Below are 21,592 nucleotides of genomic sequence, written 5' to 3'. Positions count from 1 at the left end.
CACAAACTCTGCCTTCAGAATTCTGTGGAAGCATTTTCCTGGGCCAGTGAACTGCCGGTTTTTAAGGACGAACACAACGGACCGTTGGCGGTTTCATATGGGCCAGCTTGGTAGTAGGAGGCAGGAGAATGACACTTAGTGAGGGGTCAGGGAAGTCCTGTGGGAGGCCCGGATGCTCAAAATGGCAGAAGGCATCTAGTGGCTAAAGCTACCTTTCTGGGTGTAGGTGCCAACTTATATCCCTAACTCTGGCATTCTCCAAGACCTCAGGGTCACTCTGAGCCACCGGCTGCCGCTGCGCTCACTTCGTGCTCCGCCCTTTCTCACTGTGAACTTCCAGTCTGCAGCTCGTCCTCCTGAGAGAGGACCTCAACCGTGTGGCACTGACCTTGACTTGCACTCCATTTGGGGCTCCTCCTCCTCCTCCAGATTATCTTGGGAACACAAAGGTCCTGATTGGATTTGGTGCTTCGACCTCTCCCCCCCATGCTCCCCCTTTAGGGATGCGGGCATTGCAGACAGAGACCTATACAGACAGCTGTGGGTGGGTTGGGATGTGGCCTGTTTCCAACCGGGCAGAATGCAAGGCTCTCAACTGTGCTTTTCAGGATCCTGCTCTGCCTTCTCACTGTGAACCGGGGCGGCTCTTGCCTGGTGAGACGCCCTGCTCCTTACGTTGTACTTCTGTGAGACCGATTCTACTTCCTGTTATCGCTGTCCACTCAGACTTTCTTCTTCCTCCCTCCTGGCAACTGTGGGGGGCCTGCCTGCAGCAGAGCCCAATCAGACTGCTTCCTGAAAGAGTCAGGGGTGTGCTAGATCAGGACACCCACACCCACACCCACCCCCCCACACACACACACACACACACACACACACACACACACACACACACACACACACACACACACACACACACACACACACACACACACTCGCACCCCAGGCGGCAGTGGAGGTGTGGCAAAGAGGGAATTTTCAAGCACTCATCTTTTGTTTGCTGAGCCCTGCCCTGGGCGTGTGCTGGGCCGCCTTCCTAAAGGGTTCACGCACAGCCTGTAAGCAGCACAGGCTGCTGAGCCCAAGGAGAGGGCCACACGTGACGAGAGGATGTGTGATGGGGGTTGAAAGGCTATGTGTGTTTCCTCAAGAGAGAGAGAGAGGAAGATCTGAAAGATTGGGAAGGGAATCCATTTGTTTTGCATGAAGCAAATAGTGTTCTTTGAAGGATGCTCTCCAGATGTGCTGGTGTAGGCCTGGAAATCACTTAGAGGCAAGGACAGGAGAGTAGCAAGTTCAAGGCCAACCAGGGCTACACAGGGAGATTTTTCTAAAAATGGAAATGATAGCTACATACCATGGTTTGTTTTTTTTGTTTTGTTTTGTTTTTTTCAGTAGTTTTGAACATTACTTACTAATCTAAGAACCCCTTCAGGTCAGAGAGATAAAAAGGCTTGAATATTCATTGTAAAGTATATTTTTCTTCTGGGTCTTACCTGGTTCTGGGTTGTTGTAAGCCAGCAGCTATGACCCAAGCCTCATGACTTCATGTCCCTTTCTTTAAAAGAAAACAAAACAAAACAAAACAAAACAAAAAAAAGCCAACCAGGTGGTGGTAGTGGATGCCTTTAATCCCAGCACTCAGGAGGCAGAGGAGAAGCAGGCGGATCCCTGAGTTCAAGGCTAGCCTAGTCTACAGGGTGAGTTCCAGGATAGCCAGGGCTGCAAAGACTCTCTCTCTCTCTCTCTCTCTTTCTCTCCTTAAAAGTGTTTTTTGTTTTGTTTTGATTTTACATTTTAAAATTGATTTGCATGAATGTCTCAATGCCGTCCTATGTCTAGAATCTAGAAGTCAAAGGTCAACTTTCAGGAAACAGCTCACTCCCCGCCCCCCCGCCCCCGGAGCTGGGGACCGAACCCAGGGCCTTGTGCTTGCTAGGCAAGCGCTCTACCACTGAGCTAAATCCCCAACCCCCAGCTCACTCCTTTCAAGATGGGATGCCTCCATCAGCCAGAGTTCTCACTGAACAATTATGTGTTCAGTTTCCCAGTACTCTGATGGCTTCTTCTCTGGAGCAACCAGTCATTCATGAATTTAGCATCCTCACACACCTCTCCCAAGACACTAATTATACTTAATTTAACACTCTCCTCTTTCCTGTCGCGCTTATTTCCCCAGGGTCTAATTTCCTCCCATTGCTTGCTTTCTCAGATGTGCTGTGATCCCTGGATATATTTTACGTACCAGATGAGAGTTTGGAGGTTGCCCCTGGCAGCTAGCACATTTAGTTTCCGGGCCTGGTGGGAATCCCTTTGCCTTTGGCGTCGACCACTGATAACTAACTGACCAGGGGAATTGGAACTCAGAGTGTAGAGGGGAGGGGCGAGTGTGAGTGAGAGGGAGATCTGGGGTACAGATAACAGGCAAGAACATGGGGTTCGGAAGAAGGGATTAAGCCAGCCAAGAGAGGAACTGAAGATGCCAGCAGACACGGGAGGAAGCTTGGTGGGGTGGTCCAAGCTGACAGAGAAGCTTCAAGCTTCAAGCTGAGTGGCTTTTCCCAACTCCGAACAGCGTGTGAGGTCAGTTTACAGTGGTGGGTGGGACTTGAGCAGGGGGAAGTAGAGATAACAAATACCAGAGGCAAGGAGATCCTTGAGAGGGGGTTGCCATAGCTGCAGTGTACCGAATAAGATGTGGGTGTGGTAAGCAAAGATGATTCTTGAGCTGCGCGAGGAGCCTTCAGGCTGGACTTAACCCATCCCCTAGGTGTGGAGAGCTTGAGAGACTAAGAGAGTCTTCAGTGTGGGTGGGGTTGGGGAAGGTGTTATCAGAGCCCCCAGGAGGGCTGGTAGGGTCTGGAGATGCTGATGTGATATGGAAAGGGACCACAAGGCTGGGATGCTGAGTGAGGTGGGGGAGGGGTGCAGGGGCGGGGGAAGAGGTTGAGCCTCGGAGGCAGGCTTAGGACATGGCTATACTGAGGTGATAGCTGGTGTCGCAGTATCTGGATGGGGTGTCTGAGGGCTCTGAAGGACTCCACGGAAGTGAGAGGAAGAAGAGAAAATTGTAAAGTAACCCAAAATGGAACTGTCAAAGAAGGAGGGTCAGTCTAGCACAAAAGCCACAGAAGCCGACGGGAAGGAGGAGGGGCTGTGGGAGAGAGGTGGGTGATGGGTAGGGTGAACAGCAGCAGTGCAGTAGCTCCCAACCCTAGACGGACAGTTCTGATCCATACACGTTCCTAGAAGTAACTTAGGTAAGCTATGAGAAATCGTACCCCCCCACCCCCACCGCCATTTTACAGGCAGGACCACTGAGACCAGAGATGCAGTGTCTGGAAAGATTGTGGAGACTGATAATACATTTTAGGAGCTCTGAAACTCAGGCTATTTCTATTTTTTTGGATATTTAAGGAGAAGCACTGGGTCCTTGCCATGTAGGGACTCTATTGTCTCAACGCTACCCACAATCCTAAAGCCAGATTACATAGTAATCTGTCAGCATGTGACTACCCTACTCCTCCACACAGCCTTCAGGATGAAGCTATGGAGCTTGGGATGTCCAATGAGAACCTTGGTGTGGCACACAGAGTCCGTCTCTTCAAAGTTCTTCCTTCCAGGTTATCATTAGCCTCTCAACCTACTCTCCACCTCCTCCGTTCTCCCTGGTCACCTCGTCACTTGCTGTCACCCTGTGCATGTTAGTGGGCCTCTTCTCTCTGAAGTAGGAGGCGCTAATGAGGATGTGTGTGGCTGGTCCCCTGTTGTGTCTAAGAGCAGTACCAGGGACATGGGAACTGCTCAGTTCATCAGTTTTTGGCTATAGATGTTGCAGTCACTTCCTCCAGTCTTTCTTGACACTAAATGCTCTCTGCCTCTAGCTACATTTAGGGTCTGCTCTCAGGTGCTCAGTCAGATTTCGGGCCTCTCCTGGGTTCCGCCCCTTCTATTTAGGCTTATAACCGTCTTTGTGAATGACTGCCCTCCATCGCAGGAGCCTGGAGGCTCGGGACAAGAGTCTCCCAAGAGTGTGCCAGAGTTACTTGCCCAGTGTAAGTCTGCGACCAATGTCTGCTTGCCGTTGAGTGAACAAGGAAGGAGGAGTTGGAAGCTACTGTGAGAGAAGAAAGAGTCTACTTTCCCTGGAACTCTAGGAAAGCTTGCAAGGTTCCTCGGCCTGCTTGGTCCCACATGCGGGGAAACAGTTCTTCCAGTGACAATGCCATGGCCTATGCCCCTGGTTGCCACACTTCTGAGTGTCATTGCTCCACATGCCTGCAAACTTTCCAGGGAAGTCATGTCATCATTGTGTCCCCATGACGACTGGCCAGCAGGTATAGGCTGCTTTAGGGGTCTGCCCTCTGGGAAGGAGGCTGGTACCCAGAAACTAGCCTGGCCCAGGCTTATCAATGGGCATTTCAGTGAAGACTGCATAGTGTGAAATTGAACAACACAATTGCTTAAGGATGGCTGGCTATCTGTAAAACCATTCTGGTCAAAAGCAGTTTCCACACCACCTGGTGTTGAAGTAGCTATGAGTTGTTGAAAAAAAAAATCAAGTTCCTGGGTGTGTGGCAAGCCCTTTCCACAGTGAACACAGCTAAGCTTAGCTGTAGAGTTTGTCTTACTGCCTGGTAGGCACCAATCCCACTCCCTCTTTAAAGCTGGGGGTGGGGATTAAGTGGGCTGTTGGTTAACTAAAGGTGGCTCTGCAAAGATCTCATTCTTAGGGCTGAGGCGAAGACACTCCAGCTGAGCTCCAGCACGGACCGCCCGGCCGTCACACGTGTGAAAAGGAATGAAGCCAAACTGACTTAAGGAAGCCAACATCTTGTTACTTTTTTCACTCCAGGTCCCACCTTCTTCATTCGAGAGCTTCCGACTCTCGCTCCCCACTGCCCCTGACTCAGGTGTAGCCTCTGAGGCCAGAATTCAGAGTTAGAGAAGCAAGGGGGGGGATAGTGTTTGGGAAAAGGAGCTTGGTGATAGAGAACAGCAAGAGTAACGTGTTACATTGTAGTACACATCTTACATGCATTTGTATGTGTGTTGGGGGGGGATGTGTTCATGTGTGTGCACGTTCACATGTGTGTGCATGCATGAAATGTACACCTCCGTGCGTGCGTGCGTGCGTGTGTGTGTGTGTGTGTGTGTGTGTGTGTGTGTGTGTATGTGTTAAAGCCAGAAGCCAACCTTGGACGTCATTCCTTAGGCAGGATCCACCTGACTTTTGGTTTTTTATTTTTCTACTTTTGAGACATGGATTTTGGCTGGGCTGGGACTCACGGTGGCTAGGCTGGCTGAACAGTGACCCCGACGGATCGTCCTCGGTCTGCCGCTCCGGTTCTGTGATTACAGACACATATTAGCACGCCCTGCTTCTTGTTTGCTTTGAACATGGGTTCTAGAGATATTAGACCTCAACTCCCTGTGCTTGTTTCCTGACTGAGCTGCTCTTCTGGTCCTGCATTCGCCTTTTTAAAATGATGCTGGAGAACAAACCCAGGGCCATGTGTTTGCAACATAAGCATCCTATCCACTGAGCTGTAATACACCTGTCGCTATGCATAAATATGCCACAATGCAGTACAAACTCTCCTCAGGTCCCGGCTGTGCGCCTGTGTAGCTGTGAACTGTGTTGCTAGCTCTGTGATTTTCTCTACTACACAGGTAACAGATTTTGTCATGCTCCTATTCCCTATACGACATAACAATTCCTTAAATGGCATTCCTATTGTTTTACGTCATATACATCATCTAGAGATGATCTAAAGTACATAGGAAGATGCATAGATTTTGTGTAAGCTCTATGGAGTATTTGTCATTTTTTTTTTTTTTTTTTTTTGGGGCTGGGGGCCGAACCCAGGGCCTTGTGCTTGCTAGGCAAGCGCTCTACCGCTGAGCTAAATCCCCAACCCTGTATTTGTCATTTTTTATATAAGAGACTTGTGAATCCATAAGTTTTCATCTCTATGGCAAGGGGGATTCTGAAACAACTCTCTGTAGACACCAATGGATGACTCCCTAGTACTGTATACAAGCCTACCACTACCCAGTGACCCAAATCTCCCAAATGATAAGCCCCTCCTACTGTGCCCTTTGTAGAAGTGATGGGCAGGATGGGATGTCGCAGAACTTGGAGGGAACAATGGTCTGGTGGGCCACAGGGCCTTCCTTTGGTCTGTCACTCCTCATCTGCATTTCCAAAATCAAAGGCATTCTTTTTTTTTTTTTTCGATTTATTTATTTTTAATTATATGAATACACTGTAGCTGTCTTCAGACACACCAGAATAGTGCATGGGATCTCATTACAGATGGTTGTGAGCCAACATGTGGTTGCTGGGAATTGAACTCAGGACCTGTGGAAGAGCAGTCAGTGCTCTTAACCTCTGAGCCATCTCTCCAGCCCAATCAAAGGCATTCTTACTGTGTCTTTAAACCCCTCAAGTACTTTATCCTAAGTGCCATCCTTCTACCCTTAGTCTGGACCGTCACTGCCCAAGACTTTACTAAAATGGATGTCTGTCAGATTGGTCAGATGGGTCCTATGGTTGACCTTGGGGCTAGATGCCCATAGGGACGCCTGTGAAGGGTTCTTTCGTTTAAACGTCTGCAGGGCACCACTTATGACCCACACTAAGATAGTTGTTGGGGCACAGCCTTCAAATCCTATCCCTTAGAGGCCAAGGCAGAAGGGCAAAGAATTCCAGGCCAACTTGAGCTACATAGTCAGGCTCTGTCTCCACAAAACAAAACAAATGGAATAGCGCAAAGAGTCCATTGACTGAATCCGTCCACCTCGCATCTTCTCTCCTGCCAAAAAGTCCTGGTATTGCAAATACTTTAACGCAGCTTCTCACACCTCCAACCTTTGATGCTTTTATTTCTAATTTCTTGGACCTGTACTTTGTAAAAGGATCATTGTGACCACCTAGGACTTTGCCTTTCTGTCTCATATACACAGCTCTTTTTTTTTTTTTTTTTTTTTTGAGACAGGATTTCACTGTGTAGCCCTGGCTGGCCTGGAACTGACTATGTAGAACAGGCTGGCCGTGAACTCACAGAGCTCCACCTCCTCTGTCTCTCCAGCACTGGAATTAAAGAGGTGTGTGTGTGTGTGTGTGTGTGTGTGTGTGTGTGTGTGTGTGTGTGTGTGTCTACCCAGCAAGAGCCCTTTCTTATCTCACGTTTTCCTAGCTTTGGTCCTGACTCCTTGGACAGATTCTCCTTCCTATGCTTTGGTCATGGCTAGACATCCCCTGCCCTCTGTGAATGGGAAACTTTGCTGTTAGGACCTTAACTGGAACCGAAACCCTAACTTGGATCTGGAAGATAGAGCTGGCTGTTCCCTTATGAATTTCCTGTCAAGATCTACAGGAATTGGCTTCCGTAAGGGAAACATACGGTGAAGAAAACAAGAAAAACTAAGCTAGTCCCAGGCAGCACATCTCTGTGAGTTTGAGGCCAGCCTGGTCTACAGAGCAAGTTCCAGGATAGCCAGGGCAACACAGAGAAACCCTGGCTGGAAAACCAAACCAACAAAGAAACAAAGAAACAAACAAAAAACAGAAAAGAAAAGAAAAGGAAAGGAAAGAAAAGAAAGGGAAGATGACCCCAAGAAATGCAGGTTAAGGGAGGGGACTCCTTAGGGCAGGCAGGCTAACTTGTCCATGTACATGTAGGGACCAGAGTTCACATGTAGCATGTTTGTTGAAACAGGCTTTCTTAAAGAACCTGGGACTCCCTGATTGGGCTAGACTTGCTGGCCAAGAAGCTCCAAAGACATGTCTATGCGTGCGTGCCTGCATGCACGTGTGTGTGTGTGTGTGTGTGTGTGTGTGTGTGTGTGTATGTGTGTGTGTAACAGAAAGATAAAATGGAGCTTGCAAGGCTGGAGGGGTGCTTCAATAGTATCCAACAATCTTTGAGTTCTTTGGTATATGGGCTCAGCCGTAGGATCTATAGGAGAGGATTGGACGATAGGCTCAGTCAATGCGGACTAATTAACTTCAACTGTTTGGTGTGCTTTCTTAGGCCATGGGAGACTCGGGTTTAAAGGCCTCTGGGGAAGACGGTGAAGGCAATGTGAGGCTAACCTCCCAAAGGGAACTGGATGAATGTTAGGAGTTACATTTATTGACTTATTGTTTAGGTTAAATGGTTACCGATTTATTTTGCCACTTTGGATTACGCTTATCAGATAGTGGGTCACAATAACAGACTCTTTATTCCTGGAGGATTTATTGCAAGAACCCCCACATCCCCACACTAAAATCTATGAATATTCAGTCAAGGTCACGAAGCTTGTATACTAGCATGGCATAGTATTTGCATATAATCTATGTATATCTTTCCATGTCCTTTAGATAATTTGTAGATGACTTATGCTACCTAATAAACGCAGGGCTATGGGGTTGGGGATTTAGCTCAGCGGTAGAGCGCTTACCTAGCGAGCGCAAGGCCCTGGGTTTGGTCCTCAACCCCCCAAAAAAGAAAAAACAAAAAAAACCCCAAAAAACCCCAAAAAAACGCAGGGCTATATAAATCGTCCTTGCGTGGTACTGTTTAAGGAAGAGTGAAAAGAAACCAGAGTCCATGTGCGTTCGCTCCAGCTGCGTGCTCCCCCCCCCCAGATATTCTCCATCTTTGGTTGATTGGATCTTTGGGTGTGGAATCTGCAGATAGGCAGGGCCTACAAACTGTTTTCAGGGCTGGGCACGGTGGTGATGTGTGCCTGTAATCCTAGCAGCTGGTAGCTAGATGCAGTAGGATCAGGATTTCAAAGTGTTCCTGGGGTGTAGGACCTAGGCTAGGCTGAGGTACAGAAGACTCTGCCATGAAAAAAAAAAAAAAGAACAAAATATGAAACAATAAGTAAGAAGCAAAACTGATTTTCTCCTGGATTCTCATCAGAGCATGATTCTTAGTTCCATAAAAATAAAACAAATGTCTATAAACTCCTCAATTACTCAGATCTCTGGCTTTAAAGAGAACTCTTCTTTTTTAAAAAAAATTATATGTATAGGAGTACACTGTAGCTGTCTTCAGACACACCAGATCTCATTACAGATGGTTGCGAGCCACCATGTGGTTGCTGGGATTTGAACTCGTAACCACTGAGCCATCTCTCCAGCCCAGATCTCTGGCTTTAATTACTTGGATTCTCTGTAAATATAGAAGTAGATTTCCTGTCTTATTGCCCAACTACTCTTTCGTGTTGCTTCCCTTCCCTTAGCCCCTTCCACCTCAGGAATGGAATAGAACTCAGTTCCAAGCTTGCTAGGATGGTACACACTACCACCGAGCTATCCCCCAGCCGGGAGTCTTTCTAGTCTCACTTAGATATTGAGATTGTATACTATATATCCTTCATTGTGGATGTTGTCAGTATGTTTGTAGACACATTGCTTCCCTTAATCTGTTTCCAGAACTTCCTGGTGTTCCCAGCACAGGAGGAAACTCACCGTCACTGGACTGGGAGGTGGAAGAACCTGAATCAGCCTTGCCATTGGGATAGCATGGCATCAGTATTAGCATTAGCAGGAAGCTGGCTTCTGATCAGAGGAATCTCTCACTGCTTGTGCTAAGTCAAAATGGATTTCTTTTGGCCCCAGAAAGTTGCATTTTACTGACAGAACAGCCTCAGTGCCACCACGGACTCACCTGTGTGGGTTTGAACTTGCTGAAACAAAATGATTTTCTCACTCTGTTAAGGAAAAAATATAAATAAACAAAATCATGAGTATGCCTTAGATGGTGAAGAGAAACTCACAAAATTAGACTTGATTCACAGCAGGAAGTCACTTATGGAAGGCATGAGTGAAACAAAATAGACTGTTCAGTTGACTTTGTTAGTGTTAAGTCTTCCCTCCCTCCGACTCCCCTATTTTGAGACCCAGTCTCTGTATGTAACCCCAGAACTTACTATGAAGACCAGGCTGGCCTTGAACTCACAGAGATCCACCTATCTCCAGAGATCTGCCTATCTCCAGGGATCAAAGGCATGCATGCCTAGCCCCACTCCCTTTTCTTAGGATGGAGTCTTGCTATGCAGCCCAGCATAGCAAACGCTAGTATGACAGGTATGTGCCACCACACCTAGCTTGTCTTGAGCCTCTTTTCTTTCCCTTCCCTTCCCTTTTTGAGACAAGATCTCATTATACAGCTTTGGCTAGCCTGGAATGGACCAGGTTGACCTTGAACTCAGAGAGATCCACCTGCCTCTGCCTTGCAAAAGCTGGAATTAAAGGCACACCTTGCCATACCCTTCACATCTTTAGCCTCTGAATTTGGTACTGGTGACTGCAGATGCCTGGACCCTGAATGAGGCAGTCGTATCCTGTGAGGCATCTGCACTTGGAATTACATACGACACACCTCCTGCCCCCAACAACTGGTGCAGCTTTGTTCCCTCAGCACGTACTCTAGCTTGTTCAGTGGAAAACCAGTCTTTCCAGACAAGGGGTTGTGGGTCAGTGATGACTTTCCTGCAATGCTATTTATATTTTCCTGCGAGATTCCTGGTAGTGTTGCCAGTGTCTTCGTCTAAATTAATATATCTTTAGTGTGTGTGGTGTGATAAGCCATGGAGATAGTTTTTCGTGGGAGAAGGGTCTTTTCCAACACCCCCGTCTGTGCAAGAGACTGCACATTTTACAAACTACCCTTGTGTCCTTGCTTCATGTCTGTTTTCTTGTCTATAAATAAATAGTGATGATGGTTTTATAATCACTTCCTATGACTCCATGAAATAAATGATTTCTCAGTACTGGTGAGAGAGAGGTCACCTCCTTTATGTTTCTGCACACTCAGGGATGACCGACTCTCATAAGTTCCATCGAACATTCACACACCCAGGCACATGGCATCACTACACACAATAGCTGAAAGGCAGAGGCACCGTTGAAGGACTAATGGACATTCCTAGATCTAAAAGGAAGGAAGTCAGACCTAGTAAACGTGCATGAAAACAGAAGTCTATGTTAAAAGCAGGAAGCCAGTCCCATATTCATATATTCACAACATGCAAACACACACACACACACACATATACACACAAACATGTATATACACACATGCATACATGTGCTGGTTAGTTTTTTTTTTTTTCTTGTCAAGTTGACACTAGCCAGACTCATCTGAAAGAGGGAATGTCAGTGGAAGCAATAAGGAACTGCTTCCAGTAGTTTGCCTGTGGGCAAGCCTGTGGAGCATTTTCATGGTTAATTATTGACTCAGGAGGGCCCAGCCCACTGTGGGTGGGTGCTACCTCTGGGGGAGTGATCCTGAGTTTTCTAAAATGGCAGAATAAGCCTCTGAAAACGAGCCAGTAGGCAGTGTTTCTCCAAGGCCACTGTTTAATGCTATCTATCGTCCAGGTTCCTGCTTGAGTCTCTGCCCTGTCTTCCCTCCATGTCCAACTGTGACTGGCATGAGTAAGCCGAATAAGCCCGTACACACACACACACACACACACACACACACACACACACACACACACACACCTACGTGATTCTACTAATAGCTCCCTAAAAGAGACCAGTTTGAAGAAACAGAGTAGTGTTGTCAGTCTTAGAGAAGGAGAGTGAGGGATGTTGTCTTTGTTATGGTTTCTATTGTTACTAAGTTACATTTACTTCCCTCACCTCTGAGCTGACCATTTTAAAGTATGTAATTTATTGTTATTAAATACCTTGTTGCAAACTGTCATCCATCCCCAGAGCTCTTCCACTTCCTGATCTGGAACTCAAGAGCTCCCACGCCCATCTCCTCTCCAGTCTTTTTTTTTTTTAATTTATTTATTTTATGTATATGAGTACACTGTAGCTGTGTTCAGATACACAAGAGGGCATCAGATTCCACTACAGATGGTTGTGAGCCACCATGTGGTTGCTGGGAATTGAAGTCGGGACCTCTGGAAGTCAGTGCTCTTAACTGCTGAGCCATCTCTCCAGCCCCGTTTTACATCCTTTTAAAAATGTGTGTTTGTGTTTATTCCTTCAACTTGGCACATATTTGGGATGTTTATCATTATAGGTAATTTTGGAAATTGCAAAAAATACGTAAAGAAGAAATGACAAAGTTCTATCATAATTCCATCACTGAGACATAGTCATTGGTGACATTGGGTACATTGCTTTCTGGTGATAAGCTTTGACATTTATAGATAATACTTTACAACTATAAGTAGGGAATGTCTTCAAACATGTCTCTGTCTCTGAATCTCTAATGATTCTTAAGGTGGGAATAGATTTTTTTTTTAAACTGCTTAACAAAGACTATTAGGGAGACTCTGGAAATAACTGTAGTTTTGCCACAAGGAAATTGAAGCACAGAGTGTTTTCCTTTGTGTCTCTTTTCACAGTGAAAAATACTCTGTTGAAAACCAATATAGGGGTTGGAGAAATGGCTCAGTTGTTAAGATCACACCGCTCTCCCAAAGGACCAAGTTTAACTCCCAGGACCCAAATGGGGGCCTACAATGGCCTGTAACTCCAGCTCCAGGGTATCCAACCTTTAGGCATCTGAAGACAGACAGACAGACATGCACACACACATTAAATCTTAAAGAAAAAAATCCAAATCAGGATTGGAGAAATGGCCAAGTGGTTAAGTACATTGGTTACCATTTGCTTTTCTGGTTCGACCCCCAGCCCCTCCATGACAGCTCATAAATATTTTGTAACTCAGGTCCCAGGAGATCCATCACCCAGTTTTGGCTTCCACGGGCACCAGACATACACATGCCCCATGATGCACAGACATACATAAGGCAAAACACTCACACACATACAAACAATAAAGTAGTAATAATTTTAAAAACCTAAATTCTACTTGTAGTGGGGTTATATCACATGTGTACACCCTTAATACTAGGTCAAGAAAACATCTGAATAGTTGGGTTTGTTCCACTGGGGACTAGATGCCTTGAGTGCTTCTTGTCCCACCGAGCTAGAAATATTGTTATTATGTGCCGGCCGTATTCATTTTTGGGATCCAGAAATGTAAAAGGCTCAGGATCATCACATCACATGGATTTACAGAGTGGGACAGTGGCTGGGTCGGGCATTACTTCCTGCCACACTGAGCATGAATCCAGAGGGGTGCTTCCCATCCCCCACCTCAGTGATGGCAGGAAGTCCAGGCTGTTTCTGAGTGTTTGGCCCATCCTTGGGACCTCCCACACGAAGCAAACAAACCTAGCAAAGATCATGGCATCAGTTCTTTTTTTTTTTTTTTTTTAAAGAAGAATGGAACTTAAATCTTTATTTACACGCCAGGGTACAGCATCAGTTCTTGTCAACAATGGATTGCTGCTTTTTGGTACCAGCCTGTTCACATTGATTAGCTTCTTTATATTTTATTTTAGTGTGTGTGTGTGTGTGTGTGTGTGTGTGTGTGTGTGTGTATTTTGCCTGCATGTCTATGTCTGTGCACCACTTCTGTGTCTGGTCCCTTCAGAGGCCAGTAGAGGGTGTCAGATCCCCTAGAGCTGAAGTTGTAGACAGTTCTGAACTGGCATTTGGGTGCTGGGAATCAAATCTGGATCCTCTGAAAGATCAGCCATTGCTTACAATGGCTGAGCCATGTCTCCTGCCCAAGCAACTTCTTTTTAGAGGTGAGTAATTGTTGATGGATTAGGTCACCGAGCACTGGATCTTCACCTTGCTCTTCTTCAGCTTGGGATCCTGGGGATATCACCTTTCATCTTTAGCTTATGATAGTTTTCCTTGCCAAGAACCAATTCAAGTGATCAATTAAAGACATTTGATAACCAGGGAGGGTCTAAATGAATATTTGTTGTCATTATTATCCTAGGGCAATTAATTTATGATGTAAACATGAAGATGTTTACCAACTGGAAAAGCCATAGGCTTGGAACCACTGTCAACAGGATCACTTGGAAACATACATTGTTGTTGTTGTTGTTGTTGTTGTTTGAGACTGGGTATTATGAAGAAGCCCAAGCTGGCCTCGCTCAAACTTGCTCTGTAGCTGAGGATAGCCTTGAAGTCTTGATCTTTCCTTTAGCTCCCAAGTGTTAAAATTACAGGCACAAATCCCCACAGGTAGTGTAGCCCCCCGGCCCCCAATTGTCCTTGAAGCATTTCACATGCTGTTCTGTTCCATGTGCCATGGTGTGTTTGCATCTCCTGTGATCCTGCAGAAGTGGATTTGGCCAATTCTGCTTGCAGAGGAGCACAGCAACATCCTTAGGGGCCAAGAATTACCTCAGGTCACACAGCGGCAGAGCCGAGGTGGAAACACTAGCCTCTCAGCTGTAAGGCCAGTGTTCTCTGTGCCAGCTCCCCAAACGGTGACATCCTTAGCCTGCAGGCATCTGCTGGTTCTCTCTTCCTTTACCTTACCTGACCTTGGGCGCTTTGCTGCAGATTCAAGACCAGCAAACTGGAGTTTAAGGGACGTGGACGTTCTTTGCCTATCTAGCATTTGGAATTTCCCCATCTTCCTTTTCTAGGCAGGGTCTGTCCTGCAGACTTGGTTCTTGCCGGTACTCTGAGTGGTCCTGCCTCCCTGCTGTGGTAAGGGTACCAGCACCATGGAGGATAAGACTGAGTCATGAGTACCTTTATGGCCTCTCCCTGCCCCCACCAGCCTACAGACATAAAACTCTTCTTTCCTGTGGTTAACTTTTCTTATTTCTTATTTTTATTTATTTATTAGCCATTCAGGGACTGTCTATTTAAAGCAGTTATTGCCTATTTTGCAAACACTTTTAGGGATAGGTACATATTGTGGTGTTTGACCCTGAAAAATAGGCATTTATTAATACTCCTGTAACGCTCCATATAAAAAAGGCAACATTAACATCCTACATTTGCCTCCCTGTGGCTCAGGCTGACCAGTCATCTGTGCAAACCATTTTCAGGCGGTCCTCACAGGTAGCAAGCAAAAGGGCTTCTTCTGTTATTTGCCATGAGTGGTACGTGGCAGAAAGTTGAAGGAAATGTGATTGGTTAAGGTTTTTAGTGACTTTTCCATTTTCAGATGCATAGGACCCCTGTGGACATCCTGGCTGGGCTTGGAAAGGGGTTGGGGAATAAAACTCTGCTGTTTAAAACCCTCAAGTTGACTTCCTTCAACAAGGGCTCTCCAGACAGCCCTCTGTGAACTGTGGCTGTGGAAAACCGTGGGCCCAGACGAACGAGCAAATCCAGAGCCTCCTAAATACCAGCAATTGTCCCGCCCAGAGCCCATCTGTGCTTTGTGGGAATGGGCGATGCGAGTCGAGGAAATTACAGGCTACCCAGCCATCAGACCTCCTGAAAAGATTACGGGGTGACTTGCCGATCTTTAGGTGGGTCAGGGGTTTTGAGGGAAGGTTAGATTCGAAGCCTGTAGTTAGTGTTGAAAGGCTGAGTTTGGCGTCTCAGGGCGATACAGGTACTGTGGAGAAAGTCCCAGGCAAAGACGAATCTCTTTGGGTTCCTGTCCTGGTTCCCATACAGCCAGTGGGTGATTTGTCACTGCCTTTCCTGGGCCTCAGTGGGCTCTCTAGGAACATAGTTGCCATAACTAGTTTAGATTTTCAAATGATTGTCAGCAAGAGGGAGGCTATCACCCAACCGCTCCGTTGTCTTCTGTGACTAAGCTGCGTTCTAAGGAGGTCCTCGATGAGTTAGTTGTTGGTCTTTCTTCCTTTCTTTTCTTTTCTTTTTTTTTTTATTGTTGTTTTGTTTTCTCAAGTCAGTGTTTCTCTGTGTAGCCCTGGCTGTCCTGGACCTCACTATGTAAACCAGGCAGGCCTCGAACTCAGAGATCTGCCTGCCTCTGCCTCTTGCCTGCCTCCTCTGGGATTAAAGACATGGACAGCACGCAGCAGCAGGCCAGTGCTCTGAGGGCTCTATCACGGCACTCCAGGGAAGAAGCTACCACACAACTTAGTGTAAATTTCATCAACAAACAGTTGAGCTTCGGGGAAACACAAATGGCTATACTTCAACCAACCATAAGCATCCAGCCCCATACCACGCCCCCAATAAAGCAAACGCCTGGCGTCACCAGCCAATCGGGAGATTTCTCTAGCTTGCTCCTGTGGGCCATAAAGGTTCCTGGCTTGCTGAGTAGATTTCTGTCAGCATCCTCTACTATGATTGTTGCTTGAGTTGTGAAGGGTTCTTTGCTCAAGAAAACTTCAATTTATCTGTCTAGAGTTTTCTGGGAAGCAAGCCTGCCAACACCCCGGCTTTAAAAACTAGGGGACAGTAAATTTCTAAGGCGAAAGCCACCCTGCCTGTGAGTCTGTGCCCATCAGAGAGCAAATCAGTAAATTCTCTTCCCAGCAGAGCACCTCAGTGCTCGCTACTCAGTTGCTCTCTTCAGCTATTTCTCTCTCATCAAAATGTTTAACGGTCTCAAATGCATTTTGACTTTTTAAAATTAAATTAATTGATTTTGATTTTTGAGGTAGGGTCTTTGTGTAGCTCTACGGTCCTGGAGCTAACTATATAGACCAGGCTGATCTTGACGGTGAGACTCACGTTCTCTACCCACCCCTACCATGTGTGAGGGATTGCCAGAGCCTGATTTGCTGGTTCCTTAGAGCGAAGCCGAGAGGGTCCTGCTACTCACTATGGGTCTATTTGAGGTGTGCTCTGTCTAGGGCTGAACACCGCAAGCCTTTTCTGTAAAGGTCCAGGTAGTAAAACACACCAGAATTTGCCATACTTTGCAACAGTTTCTGTTGGGGCTATGAAAGTACAAAGGTAACCACAGACAATATGTAAACAAACAAGAGGACCACGTTTCAGTAAAGCTTTATTGACAGATACTTTGACACACAAAAAAAAGACAGGCAAGTTATAAATTATTTCTTTTCTTTCTAAATATTTCTATTTTTAAAATATAGAATGTTGTTTGTTTGTTTTGTTTTCTCACAGACAGTAGAGAAAAAAGTGTCAGACAGAACTTAGCTCAGAGATTTTAGTTTGCCAGCTCCTGGTCTAGCGAACAGACCCTGAACTCTGGGGTCAGAAAAATCAGGAGTTCGAGTGTGTCACTTGCTGGCTGTGTGACCTTGGGTGAGTTACACAATCCTCTCTCCGGAGCTTGAAGAGTCGGTGTGCGTGCTGAAGATAACTTATGTAAAGATTCCGGCTTTCAGAGAGCACTCAGTAACTGTGAGCTCTTTTTTTGATTTCTCTCAGTGAGAATTCATAACCCAGGCACAAAGTCCACCCTGAGCCTGTAGGGCAAGAGAGTCCGGGACACTCAGCACACAAAACATGCTCTTTGCCCTGGCTACAAATGCACATGTGTGCAGAGTGTATTTATGTTTACATATGAGACTCACAGCTCTCCAAGATGAGAGGGAGAGCTGACCTCTCACTAGGTCCTGTGACAAGGGCTTCTGGATTCTAGGTTATATGGGGAATGCCTCTAGTTTAGCAGTTCCTTAGTCTCTTATAATTTCATAACACAATAGAATGTCAGTTTGTTAGATCAGGAAGTTTAAAGGAACATTTCTAAATGTACTTAGTCTATGTTCTACAAAAGGGAGATTTCAGTCCTCAGCCCTCCTGCTACCGCCATAAGTCCTGCAGTGGAAAGGCATTATAAAGGCTTTGGGTGGGTGGGTTGTGGTGGTGGTTGAAGCCCTGGATGAGCCATCCTTCCAGAGTTCAGAATTCATCCACTTACCTGTACCGCAGGTCCCCTGCTTGGACATTTTAATGCATTATGAAGAAAAAAATTTTCAGCAGGCCTCAATTTTTTTTTCCTGGCTGGCCTGGAACTCACTGTGTAGATCAAGATGCCCTTGAATTTACAAGGATCCATCTGCCTCTGCTTCCCAACTACTGATATCCAAGGCATGTGCCACCATGCCCAGACAAACATCACGGAATGTCAAGTGATTCCTACATTGTTTTAGCCTGTCTTCTATTGCTATAACAAAATATCTGAGAGTGGGTACTTTGTAAAGAATAGAAAAATTTCCAAACATTTCTGGAGTCTGGAAAGTCTCTGTTCTAGGTGCCAGCAGCCTGTGAGGAATGATGGGTATCTTGGATTCCATGGACCAGGGAGGTATGCTATGTCTAAATGCAAAGAGCAGAGAGAGAAACGCGACAATGTTAGCTCTTTTTATAATGGTGTAACATATTCATAGTGCGGAGCACTCATGACCCGAACACACCTGAGTATGTCCATCTCTTAACAGTACACATCAGCCATTAAATTACTGACACATAATCTTTTTAGAGTCCATAAAATGTGTGTGTGTGTGTGCATGTGTGTGTGTGTGCATGTGTGATCACACAGGCTCACATGTGCCCTTGCACATGTGTGTGGAGGTCAGAGAACAACTTTGTGGAGTCAGTTCTCTCTTTCAACCTTTGCGTGGGTTCTGGGATCAAATTCAGGCATTGGGCTTGCATAGAAAGTCCCTTTACCCACTGAACCATCTTGCATGACGAGGAAAGTCTGAAGACACCAGTGGCTAGTCTCTGCCCTCAGATACCAGTCCAGGGGCTTCTGATAGTTGAGCTGAACACAATAGGCTTATGTGGGCTGAGAAGATAAGGTTCAGGTACAGGGTAACCTAAATAAAGTGTGAGCAAGAGGGAACTTGCTGTGTATCATATCTTTGTTGCATTTGGCAAATCCTCCAGGTAAGGGTGAGGACTGCCAATGTCCAACACTGTGCTTCCAAGCATAAGACCATGGGTAGACCAGTAGTCTCTCTCAGCTTTGATCTCTGTGCACATGTAGAAAAGTGTTTGATCATGGCTCTGACAAGTATGGTGCCATTTCAGATATGGCATTAGTAGTATCTTATATGAGGGAACAAGATCAGAGGAGTTCAGATGGTTCCTGATATCACACAGATTGGAATGCAGTCCCTCAGACTCCTGCCCAGTGTTTTATCTCCAAGGCAGTCTACTTTCAAAACTTTGGTCCATCTTTTTTTTTTTTCTCCCCCAGATAGTTTTGAATATATGGTATACATGTTTTTGAGTTTCCTGAGAGATCAGAAATAACTTAAGGAATACAATTTGTCTATTAGTATTTCATAAACATTTCTTCAGACATTCAGTGGCAGACAGTTGCTCTTTAAAATATGCTGTTTGTGATTTCAGGGAAGAACTTGTGCATGCCATGGCTGACTCTCAGGATATGGGCTGTGTGTCTGTGGAGAGGTTTTTCAATCTGCTCTTAGTTTTTTTTTTTTTTTTTTTTTAGGCCCAGGTGTTTATTTCCCTTATACGTAGTATGGTTCACAAACACAATACAAGGGCTTTGGCACTGCGGAGGAGGGGATATCCCAGGCCTCTAAGAGTAAGAGGATCTTGGCCTTAATGTACACTGAAATTCAGATCCGAAGACTCTGAATCTCTGCATCACACATCCAGTAGGGCTTGGGAGTGAAGCTAGAGCCAAGGCCATCTAAGTGACAGGCCAAAGTGACAAGAAGTCTACTTCCTGTGGTCCAGCCGTGAGTTTCCATCCCAAACCAATGGAAGGCCGTTTTCACCCATTAGGGCCCAAAGGGACAGCCAGTTCTACTCCTTCCCCTCCTCAGGAAGCCATCTTGGTGACATATTTGATTTTACCCATTGTAAGTGGTAAAGGGATTGGCCTGGTCCCAACTATTATGGGGAGGTAAGAGGCTCAGGAAGGTACAGTATGGATTAGGTCACAAGATGGAGTTGATGATGTCATCAGAAGCATGTGACTGGCGGGAGCAGTTACTAAACTTCTGGGCAACCTGGTCCAGGCTACGCAGGAAGGTAGGGGGATGAGCAGTGCTCATTGTTTGGCATTGATGATGTCCACGAATTCAGGCTTGAGAGATGCACCGCCCACGAGGAAGCCATCCACATCAGGCTGGCATGCCAGCTCTTTGCAAGTCGCTCCAGTCACAGAACCTCCATAAATGATCCGAGTGCACTGAGCCACCCCCTCACAGACGTTGCATTTCAGCCATCTCCGGAGCCACTCGTGTACTTCCTGGGCCTGTTGAGGGGTTGCAGTCTTGCCAGTCCCAATGGCCCATACCGGTTCATAGGCCAGGACCACCTTGGACCAGTCCTTCACATTATCTGCGATGGCCTTGGTTTGCTCAAAAACAACCTTCTCAGTGATGCCAGCTTCCCTTTCGTCTAACTTCTCCCCAATGCAGGCGATCACTCCGAGTCCCTCGGATAGGGCATGGTTCACTTTCTTTTGCCCAATCAACTCGTCTGATTCCCCAAAGATGTGTCTTCTTTCAGAGTGTCCCAGCACCACCCAGGTAGCTCCTAAGTCTTTGATCATGCCAGGGCTGATTTCCCCAGTGAAGGCCCCATTGGTCACTTTGTAGCAGTTCTGTGCAGCCACAGCAATTTTGGGATCCAGCTTCTGCCTGGCGAAGTCGATGTAGGCGGTTGGCGGTGCACAAACCACCTCGGTGTCTGCCGGCATCTTGGCTGCGTTCAGGGTGCAGATGAGTTCTCCCAGGCATTTCTTCCTCCCGTTCATCTTCCAGTTGCCCCCGACGAAGAACTTCCTGGAAGGCGCCATTGCACAAGGATCAACTCTCTGAAGGTCAGTACAAAAACCTGCTCTTAGTTTTACACACAGGCATCTGAGGTATTAAACTGACTTAGGGCCAGCTCTCCAGGCTGGGAATCAGCCACTGAGTTCATTGCTTCCTCATCTGTGACGTGGGGAGGAGAGTGTGGATGTCACAATGATCTTCTACGGATGCAAGTGCACGGCTTGCAATTAGGGGTATCAGGAACCAAGCCTAGTGGTACATACAACCCCAGCACTTTGGAGGCTGGGACAGGAGGATCCCTAGTTGGAGGCTAGCCTGTGCTATGTAGAAATGCATTTTTTTTTTTTTTCCGGAGCTGAGGATTGAACCCAAGGCCTTGCGCTTGCTAGGCAAGCGTTCTACCACCGAGCTAAATCCCCAACCCCAGAAATGCACCATTTTAGTTGGCAACAATGAAAACGAAGAGGAAGAGGATGAGAAGGTGGAGGGTTAATAGCTTAGTCAATAACAGCCAGTTAATAATCTCACTGGGTATAGGTGGCTAGTTTATAGTGTGGACAGAGAAACTCCCAATTCCTCTGCTTGTCATCTGTCACATACTCACATCCCCGTGTGCTGACATCATCTTCCTTTGGTGCCCAGGCAGCCTGAGCAGCTAGCAGCAGAGGGAAACACAGAGCTCAGTAAATCCCAGACTGGTTTTTTACACTTGAAGTAGCAAGCATTGCTTCTCATTTTTCATTGGCCAACTTAAGTCATGTGATCAAAGGCCGTTATGACCAGGTAGAGAAAACAGAATTCTCCTCTAGGCTAAAGTAACAAATACGTTAAAACGCAGCCTGCAGGAAGAACTTGTGACCAGAAAAAAGTTTGCAACAGAGTGAACACTAGCCCCAAGGAGGACTTGAGACCCTTCAGAATCAGTGACTTCATGAGAACTTTTTCAGAAATGGTTGCGATTGTCACTTTTTGTCAGATTTAGTTAAAATCCAAAGATGATGGTCCGCACGCTGCCAGCAAAAGTCAAACACAAGAAATTCTGGGAAGCCCAGCTTCTGTTTGCTGTTTTCAGGGCTTCCAGAGCAGA

General features: G+C 46.3%; 1 protein-coding gene across 1 annotated transcript; it reads right to left on the bottom strand.

Annotated features, from left to right (window-relative positions):
* Positions 1 to 19,185: 19,185 nt before the first annotated feature.
* LOC116883705 (triosephosphate isomerase-like) lies at positions 19,186 to 20,573 on the bottom strand. The gene has a single exon (XM_032884921.1). It carries the CDS (start codon positions 20,526 to 20,528, stop codon positions 19,776 to 19,778), a length of 753 nt encoding a protein of 250 aa, XP_032740812.1. The 5' UTR covers positions 20,529 to 20,573; the 3' UTR covers positions 19,186 to 19,775.
* Between the last annotated feature and the right edge of the window lie 1,019 nt (positions 20,574 to 21,592).

This window comes from Rattus rattus, chromosome 14 (assembly GCF_011064425.1).
Source record: "Rattus rattus isolate New Zealand chromosome 14, Rrattus_CSIRO_v1, whole genome shotgun sequence".
Lineage (NCBI taxonomy): Eukaryota > Metazoa > Chordata > Mammalia > Rodentia > Muridae > Rattus > Rattus rattus.
This window is presented reverse-complemented; position numbering and strand designations above follow the sequence as displayed.

Excerpts from the sequence above, each read along its gene's own strand:
- LOC116883705 (XM_032884921.1), bottom strand. The coding sequence starts at position 20,528 with ATGGCGCCTTCCAGGAAGTTCTTCGTCGGGGGCAACTGGAAGATGAAC.